The sequence below is a fragment of the Corvus brachyrhynchos genome, unplaced genomic scaffold (assembly GCF_000691975.1).
Source record: "Corvus brachyrhynchos isolate BGI_N302 unplaced genomic scaffold, ASM69197v1 scaffold48, whole genome shotgun sequence".
NCBI lineage: Eukaryota > Metazoa > Chordata > Aves > Passeriformes > Corvidae > Corvus > Corvus brachyrhynchos.
In genome coordinates, this window is record NW_008240027.1 from 3,608,622 (window position 1) to 3,629,738 (window position 21,117).

General features: G+C 41.5%; 1 protein-coding gene and 1 long non-coding RNA gene across 2 annotated transcripts; one reads left to right on the forward strand and one right to left on the reverse strand.

The window, feature by feature from the left end:
* Positions 1-507: 507 nt before the first annotated feature.
* On the reverse strand, positions 508-18,970 carry AKR1A1 (aldo-keto reductase family 1 member A1). The gene is made up of 8 exons (XM_008640778.2): positions 18,844-18,970; positions 12,439-12,558; positions 10,534-10,685; positions 8,257-8,452; positions 7,449-7,648; positions 6,363-6,435; positions 5,364-5,450; positions 508-1,757 (listed from the first exon to the last, which is right to left on the reverse strand). Exons 1-8 carry the CDS (start codon positions 18,931-18,933, stop codon positions 1,692-1,694), a joined length of 984 nt encoding a protein of 327 aa, XP_008639000.1. The 5' UTR covers positions 18,934-18,970; the 3' UTR covers positions 508-1,691.
* On the forward strand, positions 12,565-17,553 carry LOC108448981. The gene is made up of 2 exons (XR_001865063.1): positions 12,565-15,570; positions 15,671-17,553. It is a non-coding gene; the product is annotated as an uncharacterized LOC108448981 (long non-coding RNA).
* Positions 18,971-21,117: the final 2,147 nt, after the last annotated feature.

Genomic DNA, 21,117 nt, shown 5'->3' on the forward strand with positions numbered 1-21,117 from the left:
CCAGCAAGGGAGGCGTGGTCCCGCGGGGCATGCCGGGAGGTGCAGTCCCGCTCCACCACAGCCCGGCCACAGTCGGAGCCCCTCAGCCCCAGCCTGGGGGCCCGGGAGGCTCTGGCGCCCCGGCCCGGGCTCTGCATCCGCCCTCGGCCTCTTCCAGGCGAGCAGGCCCTGGGCTTCGGCCCAGTTTACGCAGCTGCTCGGCTCTCCCCTGGCACATGTAACACGAGCAGGCAGCGCTGATATGGCCGCTGCCCTGTCACAGCACAGCTCAGCACCGAGACCTCCAGGCTCTGCTATTTCAAGGTAAAAGTTCTTCAGCTTCAACTCCGCTACGTCCCTCCCTGCAGGAACAGAGCTGGGAAGTAGGGGGTTCACAGATCTACAGAATCAATCTGCTTTTCTTGGGAATTCTCCCATCCCCCCTTAGGTACTCTTGCTTGGAGAAATAACTAGAGAAAGTTAATTGGGGCCTTGAGATAAGAGGGGGTGGAAAAAGTCTCAAAGTCATACAGTGAGTACAGAATTTATTTAAAACAAGCAAACATGCAAGTGAAACAAGCAAGAAAAGCCCCTGTACTTGGCAGGATGACTGCAGTCAACAGAATGCCTTCAAAGTACAATTGCTTCCCTAATGATTGCAACAAGAACCGTATTCAAAGTCAGTGTTTGATTAGAACAATTAAAAAAAAAACCAACAAGAATTTCATTTTCCTTAGGAGAAAATGTCCAGTCTAGTAAAGAATCCTAAATGAGGTGCAATGGCTTCCTCCGCTGAGGCATATTCATCAGGAATTAGGAAACATTTTACCAAGAACAGAAGTTCCTGAAGTTTTGTCTGCGGTTTACAAGGAGTGATAAATAGGTGTCACTGGTTTTTTTGCAGTTCAGCTGCACACTTTGAGGTCCAGGACAGGAATTATCTGAGAAGGCACTACACTCAAGATGAATACATAGATCTGCTATAGAGCTATTGCAAATGAGGTTATCCAAATTAGTGTCTAATTCTTTAACTTTTGAACTATTTGATATACAAGACTATTTTTCTAATTGTTTGCTACTACTGTGAGAAAAAATTAATCCTATTTAACAGGTAGAAGGACCAAAATAAAGTGTTGATGTTGCTAAGGCCACATAAGGTATCACCACTAGAGCACAGATAGGTACAAACACCTCATGCCCTTTGTGCCCAGATGACCACATAATTCATTAAGAGACTGAAACAAAATAAAACTATGCTTAGAGCTGGAGTTCCAGTCCAAGGGTGCATCAGCACTCCGCAAATCAGTCCCTGCCAGGGGAAACACAGACATGGCAAGTAGTTGTAACTAAAGTTTTCAAAACCATTTCACAGTAGTGACCAAAGTAATTACCCGAAGTAATGCCCTAGTCTGATAACGATGTGTTTGGAACTTGACTTAGACTCCATCACTCTTTATCTAATCTCCAAAAGATCTGATGCTTCCAGGAGCAAGCTTGCAGTCATTGTAATAAATCCACAAATTTTGGCAGGGAAGTTACAGGATCTCCAGGAATGAGGTCGATTAGAAGTACAGTACAGCACATTGTAGAAAAACCTACTTGGGAAGGAAGGTTTTAATTTGGACAGTGCTTTTGACAAATTGTGGCAAAAATTACTTTGTGGAAGGGCAAGCACAGGAGCTTGTTACTTTTAACACCTTATTTTCTAGTAGTTAATAGGGATCATTGAAAGGGTAGTGGGGGTGTCCAGCATCTCTGGCTACTAGCTTTCCATCAATCTGTGAAGTAAACAAGACAGACTCAAGTTAGAAAGTTAAAAATCCATTCTTAGTCTCAGTTTCAAGTTCTCCATTATTTAGTTTCTAAAGCTTTGTATCCCAAACATCTGGGAGTGTATTTCTCAGCCTAAACAAGAGCTCTTCCCTCTACCCCCAAGTCCTCTTAGCTTTTCTTGGAAGAAAAGAAAGAATTCTATAGCCTAGAGCAAGAGTCTCTCAAGCTGCAGAGACTTGAAGAATTAGATTAAGAATAGTTAAAAGCTTTTTGCCTTGTAGCTGTTATTGAATAAGTGTTGTAACATGCACACTTCCAAACACTTTATTGGAGTTGGAGCCTTTGTCCATGTTTCCATGATGGAGAATTGCTGGGCTGCCAATTCTAGGGATGGGTAAGATGAAACACATTGAGAGGCTTGTTCAGGGTCATATACTGAGGCATTAATAGTGTCACTGAACTCCTTTTAGGAACATTTCCACAGAAGACCAGCTTGTCCAGCTGTAAAATGGGAGCACTGAAACCAATATTCACAGATAACCAGAGGTTCAGGCTGGCACAAAACCAGACAGAGTCTCAGTTCCTATATCCCACCTCGAAGCATTGAGATGCACAAGTTGCATTTCCAGTTGCACCAAGTCCATTGCAACACCCCCAACTTCCGTGTAGCTGAGGTAAAACCTCATCTGTAACGTTTGGGGAAGTCTGGGTGCAGCACTGGCCCAGAGCACACACCTCCCCATGTGTCAGGCAAGCATCATTCAGCTAAAACTTCTGTTAAACAACTAATGTCTGAAAAAAAGTTACGTTAGAGCAATCATTTATTTTTATACATATGAACGTGATGGTAGTGATCACTCAAAATGTTTGGGGCACAGAGGAAATCACTGAGACTTTCACACCAAGTATCCACTATCAAGTACCCCAATTAGCTTTGAATACAAAACCTGCATTTCAAAGCGACTGGAATTCCTGCAATGAGCTGTTTAAATGAAATGAGTCACCTGGGGGCACTGCAGAGCACGGAAAGGCAGATGTTACGGTGTAACATTTGACTAATGCTCTTATTAAAAAAAAACCTGAAATGAAGCTGTCCGCTGAAGGCAATCCTTAAAACTGTGGACAGAAGTGTCACAGTCGCTTCAGATTTCCTCAAGTTCTCTTGATGCCAACAGCTTCCTCATGTTCCTAGAATTCATATTCCTCACTTTCCCCCCAGTTCCGTCCCCCTGCATATTTCTCCACACAGAACAGGCAAGCATTCTTGTTCACAGCAGGCCAAGACAGCAGCTGCCAGAAGCAATGTTTCACATCACTGATTCCAGTCTACTCCAGGAATTTGAGAGAAGGAGGGGGGGGATAAAATCACCAATGAACACACCTGCAAATCAACAGTAGCTAACTCTCAAAAATAGATCATCATGTGCACACCACACTTCTCCTCTCCTGGCTTGACACTCATTTAAGTTTCACTTAAGTATATTCCTTGGCCAATTATGCGTTTCCAAAAGTTTGGATTTCAGACTGGTGGCAAAGTAATTTCCAAACTATCCAGATAATGAACAGTTAAAAGTATAAAGCAACTTTAATTGCCTACATGAAATGTAATAGCCTCCCCTCAGGCTTTAAACAAAACATGAGGAAAAGAGTGGCACAATTATAAGAACTTGTGCTATAGGTCAATGAAGTAAAGCAAGGAAGAACTGTCTCATTAGTTATGATAGGAGCGCTCATGTCACTGCCATATCACACTTTGAAATCCAGACTCTAAGTCAGATTTATAGGGGAGATAGGCATGAAAGGTTAGACAGGAATTTTAATACACAGTTGATGAAAATTCTTTCCAGTAAGCCCAGAAGGGATAGGCAGGAGACAAAAGGTTCCACTAGAGATCTTAGAGCTACAGAGCCATGATTTAACTCTCCTCATCTTCCTTCTTCCTGTCTTGTTATCTGACAATATGGCAATATCTTTGAAGCTCAGCTGCATCACATTCACTCTTTCTCAAGCTGGATGGGCTGCCACTTTGAACTGTATTTCATCTCTCCTTTGTGAATCCCTGTGATCTGATCAGGTGTCCCAGGTAACAAAAGCACATGAATTATCCCTGGCTTATTCAAGCCAGGCTACATTTTAATGTATTTTGCAGTTTCATTAACAAAACAACTTTGTTTGCAGCATGGGTAGCAAAACACTCGAAAGCAACATATTGTCAGCAGCAGGTGTGCTTGTCACTACCCCATTCACACAGATCAGCAACTAAGCTTGTTGTTTGGTATACAGACTCCTGATCAATAAACACAGAGAGAATGTTGGCTGCAGGAATGTGGGGGTTTATATTTATACACACAAACAGTTAAAAGGGTGCCCTTGCGGCTCATGTAAGCATGACAAACAGTGAAAGCTGTAACACATATCTACCCTTGATATGAGACAGTCATTTCCCACACATTCACAGCTTCTCTTTTCTAACTCAGGCTGGTCACTGATACACTCAAGCATTCAAAGATCCCACAATGATAAATCCTGGAGAAAAGCCTTCCCCAAGGAATTCCTAGAGCCAGCAGCCACTACTGAAGCATGATTTACAGGTAAAGTGCTGAAGAGGCCAGATTATGCTTGACACCTCCCAAATTTGCTGAGATTTGCTGTATCTGTGCAGTGTACTGTATGGCAGAGAAGGGATAAATCGCTTCAGATTCATTATAGCACAACTACAGCAACTCGTTACAGTTGCCATATCCTGGCCAGTGATGCACCAGAGAATGGCAACAGCTCTCTGTTGTACAGTCAGAAGCAGGACAAGAATAAATGAGAAACACTATAAAGACAGGAGACAACAAGGTATGAAGTAGGTTTTTTTGCAGTGAGAGAAAAGGAACAAGTTTATGTCCTTTAATATACTAAAAGAAAGACCAAGAGGACTTGAACACTTACAGTTCTCTGGCTTCTCTAAAAACAAACTGGCATCTGCTAGCACACAAGGTAAGGGTTCGTGTGACGCAGTAAATTACTGATGCTAAAAGATGCTGCAGCTAAGGGATTTGGGAAGAAAAATACAACAGCCTAATCCAAACTCCTTACACTGGAGGAAGGTCATTACAACAGATTCTGAAAAGGGGGACATGCAGCGGAGGGGAAGGGACAAATTCCCCAATGTGACTTCCACAATGGATGTGCAGAAGCAGCAACACCCTGAGTCTTCACTGATCTTAGAGGTTTAAGGTACAAAGTAGACAGTGACAGCTGGCACAAGGAGTACTTCTGGAGGAATGCCACAGAGCTTAGCCTGCTTGGACTTGAGAAGAACAAATCAGCAGGAGTTTGGTGGGATTTGAAGTAGGATGGGACTCTGACTTAAAGACCCATGGATGAATCAGTAATGAGAATTCAAGAGAGGGCCACCAGTGTCCAAAACAGAGGACTAAAGTTTTCAATAAACTGCCTTTTCTGTACCAAGCTTTTGAAAAATTCTTTCATCTTAGATACCCTAAGAAAATGCATTGTTCTTACGAGTAAGTAGTTCTGATGGGAACGCTAAAGAAACAAAACTGTAAAAACCCCAAGTGCGTTGCACAATTAATGGAAACTTAGAAACACAAGAAATTTACCGTAATCATTGGCACAATGTAACGCCAGTTTCTATTCAGCCTTTCAATGTGGCTCATCTCCTCTTCTGTGAGGCTGAAATCAAACACCTGAAAACAAAAGCCAGAGGCTTTACTCAGTAACCATAGGTTGCCATCAGTTTGTCTTCTGCTTATAAATATGAAATTGCAATTAAACTCATAATGAACACCAAAGCAAAGGCTTAAAGTCTGAGCTGTTCACACACCTGCCAGCTCTAAGCCTACACTGGTACTGCATAGTGCTCTGCCACTAAGATAGAAAGCAGTGGGACTGTTCCTCACAGTAAGTGCTGCCTATTCAATAAATATTCTGTTTCCATGTAGATCTAAACCTCGAGTGACTGCAGAATTTATGGGAATTTCTTGAGATTTCTAGCAGCGCACTACATGGAAGAATTTGGATTAATGGGAGTAACAGTTACAGAAACAACTCCTAACTTAAAAACAAGTATGTAACCAGCCAATCTTTATAAAAAAAGATCCAACGAAATGATTCAGAAACATCCCTCAAGATTACTTAAAGTCAGGGTTTTCAAATAATTTCTAAAGTCTCTACTTCAGAGCAGAAGTGAACCACACTTACTCCTTCTGCATCACTAGAATGGCAGTTTGCTGGAGAAGTAGTCACCAGCCCTCACTTGCAGGAGTGAATCACTGAGCATAATTAGAAGACTCCCTATTTCAATAAATATGTCTCAAAAACATTTAAGTACAGATTTTTCATTTAGACCTCTACAAAGTACATTCTTTACCTTCTGGTAACAAGACTGAGCATATGCACATCTGCACACACACACTGAGCTGCTTAAAACACATCCTTTGTTTTCAGAAAGAACCTTTACCCTCCCTCCCCAGCGTGTGCATACATCGATGAACAAGTACGAACCAAATGCTTCAGCTTGCTGCTCTGCGAGTTGTAGGACAGTACAGCAATTACTCACATGAAAAGGGCATTGCTGAAACTCCTCCATGTCAGCTTACCTGGAGATTCTGCTGAATGCGAGCAGGAGTGACACTCTTGGGAATGACAACCACTTTACGCTGCACTTGCCATCTGAAAGAGGAGGTGAGAGACTTTGTCTGTGCATGCAGTCCAAGAACAGTAAGTATTTATTTTGGTTGACTAATGATCTGTGCCAGCAGAGATGCCACTTCTGTGAAATAAAAATCCCCACAGAAGGAGTGCCCTGTATTGTATTGGGACCTGGTGTGTCCAAGCTCAAGCAAGACAGTAACAACTGAATTAATCAGAGAGGGGAAAATGTTCATGCCTTGGAACAAGCACCCAGGTTTCAAGTGTTTTAAGCTAAACCCAAGAAACAGTCAGAAAAACATACTTCAGCATTTCAAGCAAGTTCTAACCTGACAGCCACTCAGAAACTAGATGAAAACCCAGATCCCTGAAGTGCCTGTCTAGTAGCTTGAGCACAAAATCTCAAACATATTCAGCTTCTGGGTAACCTGCTACTGCCCAAGACTGTGGTGGTGACATTGATGGATACAAAGCCAGTCAAGAAAAATGAGGAAGGAAATCCAATATTAGTTTACAAGGTGCTGATCATATTCTGAGTATCAATCAGTCACCTTATTTCCCAATATCCAGTACCTGGCTATATAAAAACAAAACAGCAAACAGTTCTTCATTGCAAAGGAGGCAGGCCTTTTCCTTGGAGCCCATCTGGGTGCAGCAGCAAGCACTAGAGGCTTCAAGGCACTGACCACATGCAAATTCAGTGGGCAGCACTCACATGTGGTACACTGCTGCCTTAATCGTCCTACTGCTATTTCCCAGCAGGAAAGGTACTGTCCCAGACATGGCAACAGCCCATGGGAACTGTCCCATGGGAACATGGATCCAGGCCCTGAATGGACCCCTCTGATCTAGTCTACCTGCCCTAAGGCAGGGCCAACTCTACCAGCTCTGTAAAACAAGCCCCAAGTGGGGTGTGCACTCCCTGTGATTTTAACTCCTCCCTGACACACTTAAGTGGATTCCTTCTAGCTTGTATGTTTTGCTTTATTGAAGGCTGGGTCCCAAACACCACCTCTCTCACAACTGTTCTGTACCTGAGGATGATCTGTGCAGGTGACTTGCTGTATTTTTCTGCAATTTTTTTGATTCCAGGTTCCTCCAGAAGCACAGGCTCATCTGGTTGTTTCCACATGCGATCCGGGGAGCCAAGGGGACTGTAAGCAGTGACCACCAGGCCTCGTTTCTGGCAGTGAGCGATCAGCTCGTTCTGAGCTAGGTAAGGATGGCATTCCACCTATTAAAATAACCCACAATGAGTGGCTACAGAACAGGTATCAACATAAATGAAACAAACAGGAAGTCAAGCAAAAGAGAACCAAACATACCACACGAGCTCATTCCAGATTCCAGAAAACCTTATGAGAATAAGGTTTAAGTTAACCTTAGTAACTCAAGTCACTACCAGGAGAAAGAAGAAGTGTCTGGTAGGCTAAGCTTACAGGAAACAGAGAACAGAGCACCTAAGCTTGGTGCTGAACTTTCCCTTGGTACCAAACAGATCATCCAACAAGCAAGGAACTTCTCTGCAGTAGGGATTCAAGTTATTCCCTCACAATCTTTCCTTCTTACAGACTAAATTGTTCCTCATAGGGAAGATGAATTCTTTCACCGACCTGTTCAACTATCAGGTACAAATGCCCAGAGAACATGGATGTAGGCCTCCTTCCCAAAAAATTAATCTGCCTGGAAAAACAGCCTCTGTGTGCCTGCTACTGCAGAGCTGACTATATTCTTCCCAGCAAATAAGAAGCTGCACCACTTGTGCTAAACACATAACATTAGTTTGCAAATTCTTCACCCTTATGCACAAATAGGAAAGGTATTTGTCTCTATCCACCTTACCTGGAGCACAGCTGGCTTCACAGTAGCCACACTTAGTACATCATCGATCTGACGACTGTTGAAGTTTGACAGCCCAATGGCTTTCACAAGACCTTTTTCCACCAGTTTCTCCATAGCCTTCCAGGTATCCTTATAATCAGTGTAGTCATAACGCATCGTGTTATCAGGATTCTTTGGGAAAAGATTGTCCCCTCGTCTACAGCATCAAAGGTGAAGTGTAAGTACATATACCACATTATTTATATTATGTTAATTCTTCACTTAAAGAAACTTTCCTCAAAGTATGCTTAGAAGTTATACATAGTCTGAAGGGTAGAGTACAAACTGAATGAATCTTATCTGTTCAATTCCATTACATGACTTAACCTATAAGCAGTTATTACACAAGACGGTCTTTCCTACATAAAGTTGTTATACAGCACTTTGAAGTACTTATCTATACAGCAGTGACTACACAGAACTGATAAACCACTGTGCACACAGCAGCAGGTCTTTGCACACTTTGATCCCAATAAAACAGCTGATTTAGTGAGCAGCAACTCAGAGGGCGGCTTGGAGTTGCTACCAAAGGGATCTGGGTTTAAGAGCTGTCGAGGAGACAATGTATTCAAAGGACACTGGCATTCCCACTCCCTCTGGATTCTGTAGCTGTGTCAATACTCGATACAAGCACAGATTCTCCCAGAAGTCTTAATATGTCCATGTTGTTTATAGGTTGGGTGTGTTTCCTTCCAATTAGTCATACCAACACATTAAAAAAAAAAAACCCAAACGAAAAAAACCCACCCAAACAGACACAAAGTACCCAGTTGTGCCAGGTGACACCCCCACAGCCAAAGGGCTATGACTGGTCTCTGAGCGGTCCCTGCTTGGAAGGGTACAAGCAATCAATCCCCTCAGAAGAATACGGCTCCCTAATCACCACAGGACTCTGCTAGCTCAGCACACAGAGACTCTTACACTGCTCTAGCTAAGCAGTGAATGGTGTGAGAAATGGCAGTACCTGGGGACAAGGGGAGATGGTTCTTCATGTCACTGATAAATCTAGTACCAAAAATAACTCTGAAAGCCTTATGAGCATCCAAGTCAGAAGAGCAGCCTCATATGTCAAGAGGACTGTATGAAGTGAGAGTAATTCTCAACACCTAGAGGCACTATGATTTTCATCTGGAAGTCTGTTTTAATTTCTGTGTAAGTAACATTCCTTAGCTCAGCTTCCCAATGCCACAGGCATTATAGATAAGCATGCATTAAAACAGTTAAGTAGAAATAATGGAAAACTGCAGAGTACACAGTTTCCAATGAGAAAAGAAATGAAATTGCTTTATTAGACTGTCAGTTTTGTCAACAGTGTCACAATATAACCTAAATTTAAATATCAGCAGTATCTAAACATACATCATTATTTGTGTTATGTGTCATTATATGGGGTGGTTTTTTCAAGCAAATGAAAAGCAAACCTGTTGCACAACAAGGGGAATTTGTAACAGACCAGTTCTAGTTAAAAACACTTCCTCATTCTGTTATGCTGAGGAATATATTTATACTTTGAACATCTTTCATCTTATCATTAGTGTATGATACTTGTTAAATTCAGTTCATATGAACAGAAGGAGAAAAAACATTCTCAGATTTGCAGAAGAGAGGCCCCTTAAACTGACAGGGCTTGAGTGAAAATTCCATGCAAACATCTGGTCGGGAGATTTATTCCTCCTGCCTCTTTGTTGATTGCAGTTGGGTGGGTACTGCTTCCACATCTACAAGGAAATGGGAGTCTGGAACTGTGCTTCTCATGGGATTGTAGGATAAGTGCATTTAGCACTTAACTGGGAAACTTTCTTGTCTCTTATTTCCTCTAATCATAGAATTATTGCAATTAGTGTCATATGGAGTAATTTCACTTCCTCCTCATACAGATACCACCATGATACTGCATGTGCTTGTCCACTCCAGTATAGTTAATAACTACAAGTGAAAAGTGTTGTCTTTATGAAGCACTTAATTCCCATTTTACAGAGCAGTACAACTAAGGGACAAAGCAGTTCTGGTATTTTTCCTCAGGGTTACCATGTAGACCAGTGGCAGAACCAAAAATAGCTGCCACACTTCCCCAGTGCCTAGATCTAGACTAGTTTAAACTTTAAACACAAAAAAACACCTTGCAGGCAGCATAAACAAGAATTCACAGCTCAGAAAGAAGGTCCTCAGGATATAACATAAGCCACTTATGTAAAACTGGTGTTTCTGCATTCTGTGCCCTTTCCATCTAGAACTTACTGAAATGCATGAGGCCAGTGCATGAGGTAGAGGTCCAGGTAATCCAGTTTCATATCTCCAAGTGTTTTCCTCAGCGCTGGCTCTACATCTTCTGGGTGGTGCTTGGTATTCCAGAGCTTTGATGTTACAAACAGGTCCTCCCTTTTAATAATCTTTAAGAAAGGAAAGAGAGCATAATTTACTGGAGCAAGTTCAAAAAGAGAATTGCAACAATTCCCCAGCTAGTTTTAAAACAAAGAGAACAACTGAAGTTTTGTGGTTTGTTTTGGTTTGTTTGTTTTTTTTTTTTAAATAAGGTAACACATGGAACCTACAAATTAAACCTTTCAAAAATATAGTGGATGGAGAAGAGCCAGGGAAATACACACAGTGGCAAGTCCTAAAGTATATCAAGTAGCAATTTATTAGAAGTTTTGAAAACCAAAACAATCTCTTTCACATACACACCCTTCCAAACCTTCCAATTCAAGGGTTAAAGCCATTACTAAGTGTGATGTGGCCAAAAGAAAGATTACTCAGCTTATTCGTATGTAAATTTTGAAATTTCTACTTAACAATTCACATATTCCAGGCCCAACCAGCTAACTTACTTTACTCATCACATACTATAAACAGATTGCTTGTTGTGGAAAGAGCATGGGAAAATAAACAGAAGATTCCCCCCCAAACGTCTGCATTTGAGTTTCTAGGCTGTGGAAGGAGCACACTAAGAATTGAGAGCCCTGTACCCTGTGTTGGAAGGGTAAGAACCAGAAACAAAACAGCGGAGAACTGGTTAACTAGAAAGTGTAAAATACAAAAGGGAGACCACATTGGGCAAACTGAAGCACAGAATTCTATCAGAAAGGATGTTTCTCACTGTTGTATGTCTGACAAAACTTCACTCAAGTCTGTATTTTGAAGAATTTAGAATTATTAGCTCCTTAGTTTCTCTCTTCCAACCATTCAGTTATTTCTGTGTTTCACACAAGGGTGTTGTGTTTAAAAGGAAGATATTTAAAAATTATTGTAAAAAGAATTTTCATTCTAATTCTTGTTATAAGTTAGTTAGCTAATATGAACTGAACAAAAGGCCTATGCTTCCCTTTGTTAGTTACCACATCTAGTAGGGAGGAATCCCTGGGGCAAGCTGAAAACAGCCTCTCTCAAGCACATCACATAACAAAGAGACTGCCCTAAAGCCAAGGCAAGAGCAGCAGGAAAGCAAGAACATGAAAATGTTCTTTCCATGGGCTCTGAGGCTGTACAGGTTATCCTTTTGGCCCCTTTAGGGAATAAATTTAAGATTCCACCTCAGCTCATCCATAGGAATGCCTGTTCCAATACATTATACTTAGGCCTAAAACTCTCAGGTGTGGATTTTGGAGCCACAGTTATGAACCTTTCACATGCAATCACTGCTTTGAAAAAAATTTTTAATTCACCACATTTACTCACTCGTATTTTATCTATAACCAACAAACCTGCCGTTGACATTTTATCAGTAACCAAAAAACTAAATTTGGTGTGGCTATCCACCACTGCATGCTAGACTGGAAAGTCAGAGTAAATTTTCATATAAATAATGACATATATTTTACATTGTAACTACTGATTCTGGGAACCCCAAAGTATCCAAATTAGAATACTTTATGAGGGGAAAAGGGGCAGGAAGAGGAAAAAAACCACCACCAACACTACAGGCATTTTCTGTACCTTCCATCCAAATATCCATGACAATCTTTCCTCCCCATGATAGCCAGGAGGGTTTTAAGAGGAGAGAAAGCCCTCTCTCATGCCTTCTCCTGATAAATAGCAAACAGCTGGGGTAGACCAGCAGGAAAAGCTACAAATGTTAACTTTCACAGGTGACAGCTTAAGTTTTGGCACAACACCCAGTCAGCAGGACAGTTCCTGTGTTTTTACCTTGTTGGGCCCAACACATTCCTGGAAGGCCTCCCCAACCTCGGCTTCGTTGCTGTAGACGGCCGCGCAGTCGATGTGGCGATAGCCCACGCTGAGGGCGTGTTTCACTGCCTCCTTCACCTGCAACCAGAAACACAGTGCCCATGCAGTCACTGAAAAGGGATGTGGCACCAGGGGAAAAAAATGCTAACAGACTTAGTGAGGAATACGCCCCAAAAAACCCACAGACCTGCATAAGGTCATGAGATTCAAACACGAGGATCCAGGGTCTCTGCAGCACAGTCCTTAGGGGGGACAAGCTAACTGCTGGCAGACACTCCAAGAGGAACAAGAAAATGGATCGTGCACACAGGGCCAGCATGCAAGAATGCAGGAGATAGAACAAATCCCTACTCTTTGCTATAGCTGTCACACTCTTCTTAAATATAAAATGAGCTCTAAGAACCAGTTTTCAAATAAGTCATGGCTTAGGAAAACAACTTTTCTGACCTAAGCGACAAATCAACATCAGTCAAACCTGAAATATATTTCCTCTTGCCCAGTAAAGAAAGAGCCTGGCTTCTAACTCCAGAATCACCACCGTTTGGGTTTGGTTCAGCCACTCACACTTAATTACCAAGACAATGCTCTTTCATGGAACATTTTTCTTTCTTGTCTCATGATTGCACAACAGTAAAAGTCATACTGCTGGGATAATCCTGATGATGCTCACAACTTTACATTTTGCTTCCAATATTGCTGACAGTGAAGGTGTTGCCAACAGCAACATATCCCTTGCTCCATGTTGTCACACAAAAGCCAGAATGGTTGGGAACCACTTTACTTCAAATCTGTATCTGCTTTTGAAAGCTCTAATGAAGCACAAGCACCAAACATCTTCACATCTGGGCCTCAGATATGGAGCAAGGCTAGAAACCAGAAGCAAACACGGAATGGCATCTTTGTGAGGACTCATAAGGAGCTTTTGAATAAAGATTTTTTATAAATGATTGTGCAAGAATGAAGAATTACTACAGTTGCCACTGTAGCCATCATCTCCTGTTAGGCTGATGACCCTTTAGTAAAATCTGTTTCATTTAATTTCCAGTGGACAGTTAGCACTCATTCTCTCTTACATCTGTCCATCTGAAGTACTACAGAAAGAATAATACACCCCATCTGCACAGGGATTTCTATACATTTCCCCTCACTGATTTGTCTCCAAGACTATAGGAGACTGTAAATTACTCTGTGTCTAAGGCTTGATGCAAGAGGGCAGTAAGTGTTTATTGAGATCACACCTCTCTTGTCATGAGATTAAAAAATATGTCCACAAAGGCTAGAGGGAAATTGATTTCTTTCAACTTAATCAAAGTACCAGCATTTTCAAATTTAAAGCAGACAAAATTAGTAATACCAAGCAAAAGCATGTACAGTCCTGCTTTCAGATGCTACAGAAAGACGACAGGGAATCAAATGTGAGAAGATCTCTCTCCTACTGGTGGATTTTGTTTGTTTTTCTTGTCAAGAAGTACAGTAAAAGCAGACACAGGATATTCTGACTGCATTCTTTGGCATTTTGAGAGGAAAACTGGAATGTAGCTTAGTTTCCCTTAGCCAGGATGACAAAGCACTTCTATTCCAGCAGTGAACTCTTCCTTTCTCTAGCAGGATGGTACTTACAGTCCTTGTTTCACCCAACAAAGACATTTCTCAGGTCACTACAAAGTCAAGGGCAGGGTAATTCTGAAATCACTTGAGACATAGTAAAGGCTTCTAAGACTCAGTATCTATCCTCCAAAAAGGTGAGAGTTGCAGAGAGGGACAGGAAAGGGAAAACAGCAGTGTTCTATATTTGGAACCCCCTATTTCCTGTATCATATTAATACTGTTTTTAACCAAACAGGCACAAAGTTTACCATAAATGAAAGCAGGCACCACTCACAGAAAACCAGAGATAAAGCACTCCAAACATGTCTCTGCAAAGCAATCAACAAGAGGCTGTATTTCTTTATCAGCATGTTTTGAGAAATTTCTAGCACCAAAGAACTGGGACTGGTCATTTAAATAAGGTTTAGATCTGAGAAAAAAAATCTGTATTTGTGTAAGGTACTCCCAGCCTGCTAAGACATTCCAATGTGAACTGAAAGCTCCTGTTCCACACAGAAAGAAAACAATAAAGAGGAAATGTTAAAAAAAAAAAAGGCATTTTTGAAGGGGAAAATAATAGCATATAGAAGTAAGTTTAAGAAAAGTACTTTTTTTAAACAGGAAGTTTTGTATTTATGAGATTAACGTCAGACAGGTATATGCATTTCATGGTAGGGGACAGAGAAAAAAGCCACAACAGAAGCAGATGAAGATTCATACGTCCCTGGATATTTGGTGTTCTGAAGTAACAATAGCCAAAGGATCCTTCAAACTTTCCATATATTCTTTAGTTTAGCCTGTCAATACTGCTATGAAAGGACCAATTAGTGAGTTCACTTTGCATTAGGCAAGTTGAGTCACACACCTCTAGTGTGACTCACCAATTCATCCCCACAGAACTAAAAAGTTAGGTCTAACTGAAAGTAGGTCTGAAAGGATCTTGAGACATCTTCCAGTCTATGCTCATGGCCCACAGCTGGGCTGAATAAATCCAGACCACTCCTACACACATTTGTCATAGCCCTTCTTGTGAGAGGCAGTCTATTCCAATGCTTTGCAATCTTTATGTTCAAAGTCTTTTCGATGACTCACAAAGATGGCCCTGATGCCACATCCCATTTCTCCCAGACATGAAATCCACAGTTTGCCCTTTGTGAGGGCTTTTTGCACATTTGCAAAGTGCTGGGACAGCTCCTCTCAAACCTCTCTTGACCACATAACTGTAGGTGCTTCCCCCTTTCATCACAACTTACCTTTTCCAAACCTTGCATCACTGTGGCTGCCAGCTCAGCAGCTGTTTCATGCCTTTCTTCAAATGGTTTGCCCCAGAAGAGACACAGGTATTGCAGTTGGAGCCTTACTCTCCTTCTCTTTACAGCAAAGTCCAAGGAACTACACTCCTATTTAAACATCCTAGTAAGGGACTTGGCCTTGCCACCCACCCTCTTTTGGTTTTGAAGATGGATGAACACAGTATCAGTGGCAGATTCAGAAACAGAATCTGTAAGTTCCAATTAATTATAATATCCATTACTAGACTTCTAGTTCTTCAATTTGCCTCTCACAAGGTTAAAAAACTAACAAGCCATCTTTATACTTCCAGGCAACACAAAGTTCAAGTGACCCAGGAGCCTCTCCTCCTGCACAGCCTCAAGCCATTATGAAGAGATTTGCACTCTAACAGTTCAATATTACTAGGAAAGAAAAGGCTCTGACAAGCCTCCCCTGCTTCCTGCAAAGTTGACACATTTTAGCAGTCCAAGTACTTTTTGCTGCCAGGAAATAGGAAAAAACCCATATAATCAGTCCACGTGATATTCAGATGCACTATGACCAGAACCCAAGTGTTGCTATATCACAATTTCTAAATATTGCAGTAAAATTTGCTGAAAAGGAACTTACACCACCAGATAAGTAATGGCAGCTTAACAGTTGGTGTTCCCTAAAATAAAGGGGTTTGCCTCTTATCCTTCAAATGTTGAATTAAAGTCTCTTCCTTAACAGTAGTGAATTTTTTTCTGCTCATAACTGGGATTCTCTATATTGTGTAACAAATTTTAAGAACTAACCATTCTCCCCCGAAGCTGCAATCCTGTCACAAGACACCCTGTCTGACTGGTTTTCTGAGGTGCACATTTCCTCTTCAGCTTTTCCAAGGTTTCACACAGAAACACAACTTCCCCAAGCCCTGTCTCTCCCTCTCCCACAGAACCAGCCTCTGCCACTGCAGGTTAGGCTGCTCATCAGGTAGGGATCAATCCTCCAGGCTGAAAGCATGGCTCACGTGAGAGAAGAGAACAAAGCATTAAAGGATTACAGACAATCCAGCTGCAATATCAAAAAGCCATGCTACTGATATTCTTGATACTCCTGTCTGAATGGATTTCTCTTTGAACTCATTCATGCTGCCAGTTCATAAACTTCTGTACTATGCTCCCTTCCATTCAACAGCCTTCCATCATATTCCTATGGAAACATGCAAAACAAATTTCTCTTCTAGCATTTGATCATGCAAAACATAAAGCATCCTATTATTTTATATGGCATCAATCCTATAAAATCCTATAGTCTTTCAACATGGATTTAGATTCAATTATTTTACCCCTATTAATATTGAGGAAACTAGGGCTGCAATGACACCTTTGTACTGGACTGCTAAGATCTGTCTACAAGGTCAAGACTTGTTTACAATCAGAACAGTAACAGCAGTAATAAAGAAATTACTCAAGCTTGGCAAGGGAAAGAATTATAACCTGCAAAATATCTACCCGAAATAATTTAAAAGTCATCCATTTCCACACTTCCTTCTAATGCAGCCCTTGAACAAAAGGGCTTTTGATAAACAGCTTCTACTTGGAAAACAGCTAAACCAAATTTAATCAATGCTAATTCTTTTGTATCTCTGGGGTTTTGGTCCCTAGTCTTTAATTCGTAATAGCAATTATTATCCCTGAACTACATCATGTCCTTTTAAGGGTAAATCATCTGGACACTGCCAAATTGCTGCTATGCCCCTGAATTTTCAAAAGTGATAAGCAGAAATTCATTTATTCCATAGGAATAGCAGCAACTTTTGTAACTTTTCTGGCCCTTTTCACTGCCCTTCCTAGATTTTGTCTTCAATACATTCTACAAAGAAGTCTTTGAAGACAGCAGATATTCCAAAGAAGTGACTCCCAATGACTTCTGAGGAAACCCAGAGAAGATGGCTGGATCCTGTGTGGTGTTCAGCTGCCAGCAGCACTGCTGATTATGGCAAAATCCAACTGAATTATGTTTAAATTATGCACAAACAGGATCCGTCCCGGTTCCTTTCTAAGGCCACAAGTTTCTCAGAACAATTAGTTCACAGAATAAACAACACATTCATATTTTGTTTGTTTAGTTTCAGACATTTGCTTTAGACAAAGCACATTTAACTGCTTTGAGTGCACAGAAATTAATCCATTAAGTTTGTGCATGTTAATAAGCTTAATTCAGCTGTCATTTGATGTTTTAAGTGGCAAAGCTGCACATTCACCCTTTTCCTCGTTTGAGAGGTTGACTGAGCTCACACCAACTCAGCCTCCACATTAGTACAACTTGCACTCCAAACAGATCCACTGTCCTGACAGTTGTTTGGACAGGAAAACCCACAGTAAAATGGCTCTGAATAGATTTAATTTTCATAGCTTGTTTCCCACCTTTTCCTCTAGCTGGAACAAGAGAATAGCATGTCTTGAGAAGGGTTTTAACTTTCCCTCTCAGTCATGAGCATAGTGTCATCCAACATACTCCAAAAATCATCATGAACCTTACTCAAGGGTAGCAGTGAGACATCCATTTACTGCACAGACATGCAGTGGTGTGCATAATACAGAGTAGCCCCATCCCTGGAAATGTTCACGGCCAGGGTGGATTGACCTCTGAGCAACCTAGTCTAGTGGAAGGGTGTCCCTGCCCACAGCAGGGAGCTGGAACTAGATGGTCTTTAAGGTCTCTTCCAACCCAAACCATTCTGTGATTCCACAATTCTTTGAATACCAGCTGGGAATTCCACCAAGCAGTGGACATTGCCTTGCACAGGAAGTACATACAATTTCTTCCCCCAAAAATGTATCTTTTAACTAAATGAAAGAGAAAGGAACAGACAGACAAGGCGAGAAGCATTACAATAGCAGGCACACCACAGAGTGCAAACATTCCCAGAGACTGTTTGTAGTAACACAAAGAATTGTTTCCAAGTGTGGTGTTTGCCAATTCACTTGCATTCAGAAGCAGTGAATGTCTAATGATACATGAGTCGTCTTACTCTAAAAGCAGGCTGACCCAAGCAAGTTCTTTGTTTTCCTGCTAACCATTGGCTGGCTGCTGGAACAGGACTTATTACTAGAACGACTTTGAGTTTCTGCTTCCCAAAATAATGTTTTCTACTGAGTCATCAGCCTAAGCCTGAGGGGTGTCTGGTCAGAGTGGCAGCCTGAGGACTTACCAATGGCATCATGTTATAGAAACAACATTCACTGGTCTCTTTCTGGATTTATGTCCCAGAGCACCACTGCCTGAGGCCAGGGTGAACAAGTGTGAAGGGATCTTCCTTTCTGGAAGGATCTGCAGTCTTTGTGCCTTAAGGCCTTAATCATGCAAATACACACATACATACATTTGACTTCAGTGGACTCAAGACTAGAACAACTCAAGCAAAGGATCCAGGCCTCAGATCTGGGATCTTCAAAAAAAAGGTGCACAAACACACATACTAGTTTAGACCACAATATCCTATTGTTCCCTGCTTACTTGGCCACGGTCACTTTTCCAAGTTCCCAGTCCCACGAGAGGCATCTTCTGCCCAGTGTGGAGTGTAACGAAGTCGCATGTTGCAGGCATTTTTGCCTAGAGAATAAAAAGAACAAGCAGTTTTGCAGCAATTCTTTAAGTTGCAATAATTAATCTTTTCTGCTCACAACAGCAAAGTGTTTTTATCAAAAAGGAAGGGCTTACAGCATGTCCCAACATCCTCACAATCTATGTTTCTGCTCAAACAGTTAGAAAGAAACTGCATTCAGGATGAGCTCCAAAGCTGGTTAGCAGATTTCAGTTACTTCCCAAGCTCTGCTTCATCCAAAATCATTACTGTTATTTGTTTTAAAAAAACCAACAAAAATAACCAAGAGTAGAAGCATGCAATGTTGGTTGAATATCTGACTATGTAGGAGGAATGGATGTTTTCAAAGCAGAGCGTTCACACAGCATATTATCCCAAAATAGGTTTGCCTTCTCAGTGTTGTAATTTTCCTCACATAATTAGGTCCCAGCTGATGGATGTGTTCACAGAGAGTTTATGCTTTCAATTTCTTGCTTAACTTTTCAAGCCAAACTTCTGTAGATTTAACAGCAGACACCAAACAGCACACCTGTTTTTCAGAGAGATGTACAAGAGCAGTTGGAATGATCCTGACCTGAAGACACCAAGGAGCTGGGAATCCCTGTAAACAGTTAACCTGAGTAGGTACAAGCTTGTCTTGTGCTGCACTTCATGCACAGCCTTGTGCCGTGGGATGCACAGGCTGTAGGATAAACTCAGCAGTGACTTGTAACAGGGGAGTCTGCAGACAGCTCACACTTTATACCTACAATTATGCCACCTATGTGTCTTTGCCTTTATCTAAAAACACAGGAAGTTCTCCTGCAAGCATCCATTTTGTTTGACAGTACAAGTGATGAATAGAGGTGTTTTCTTGTAAAAGAATCCCTAGCAACTCAAGTGACCAAAACAGGGTAAGCCCTGCTACAGACAGGGTCTGCACACTGTGCTGTGTGAGATCTGCTCAATGCTGCACAACTTGGGGCTCCCAGCACCTGAAGGGATGCATGATTATCAACACAGTCCTCTTTTCTTTAAAGGGTTAGCTCTAAAAAACAGCATTTAAGATGATACTTTAGGGTCTGGGTGCCTTGCTTATCAGGATTGTAATGGGCCAGCACCTCCTGGTGCAAGACAATAATTACACCAAACCAATAGCCTTGGATTTGCACTGAGCTAAGTCCAGCTATCACTGGTGGACCAAACTGCAGGTGTACATCTGTTTTATTGGGATAGGAGGTCAGAGAAGGCAGGATGACAGTGCCAACAGTATTCTCTTCTACTCTGAGCTTGCATAGCCATTTTGTAGCCAGCTACATGCAAGCGGGTGCCGTTAACCTGAATTTATGTGCCTAAATAAAGATGTCTTCTTACATCATGCAACACAACTAAAAACTTCAGGCTTTTTGATTCACTTTGACCTATAATACAAATAAGATACCAACCATATGCTTTACACAACCATGTTATGCAATCATCTTAAAGGTAAGAGTTCAACCCAGAAGACAAGGTACATGTTTAATCAATAACTAACATCAGCACATTTTTTAAGAATCATCTTGTTTCATGTAACATTGCATATTAACACTGCAGAGAAATTTGAACTATAGCCTCTGGAAAAATGGAACACATCAGAATGGCAGATGTTGGAAAAAAATATGTTAATTAATACTTTCCACTCAGATTCTTCCCTGAAACAGGGGATTTAGGAGAATCACATTTATGATGCTAGCCATAATTATTCAGTTCATTAAAAAGCTAGAAGCCTCTTCTTAGAAGTGCAGAACCAAAACAAACACAAAAGCAAACTAATTCTGGACAAGTAAGATATGGTTATAGCTTAACATTACCAACCTACTGCCACATTCACATAAAAGAATTAAAGCCCAGAGTAATTCAAGAACAGAATAAGGCTGGGAGGAAGCACCAATAACCAGAATAATGAAACTACCCCTGTTCATCAACCCAAAGCTACAGGTCATCTTTAACCTAAAGCAAGGAGTCTTCCAGCAGTAAAACACCCATAGCTATGCATGCATCAGTATATATAGATATGCAAATAGGTACACATGAGCAATATTTAAGTCACTGCTACTGAACTGCTTTTGCCACACAAATCAGAGCTAACCCCTCTATTTTGGCTCCCCCAGAGGCACCAGGCGCGCCCACCTGCCCCTTATCGGGGCGGCGCAGGGCGGGCCCGCCCG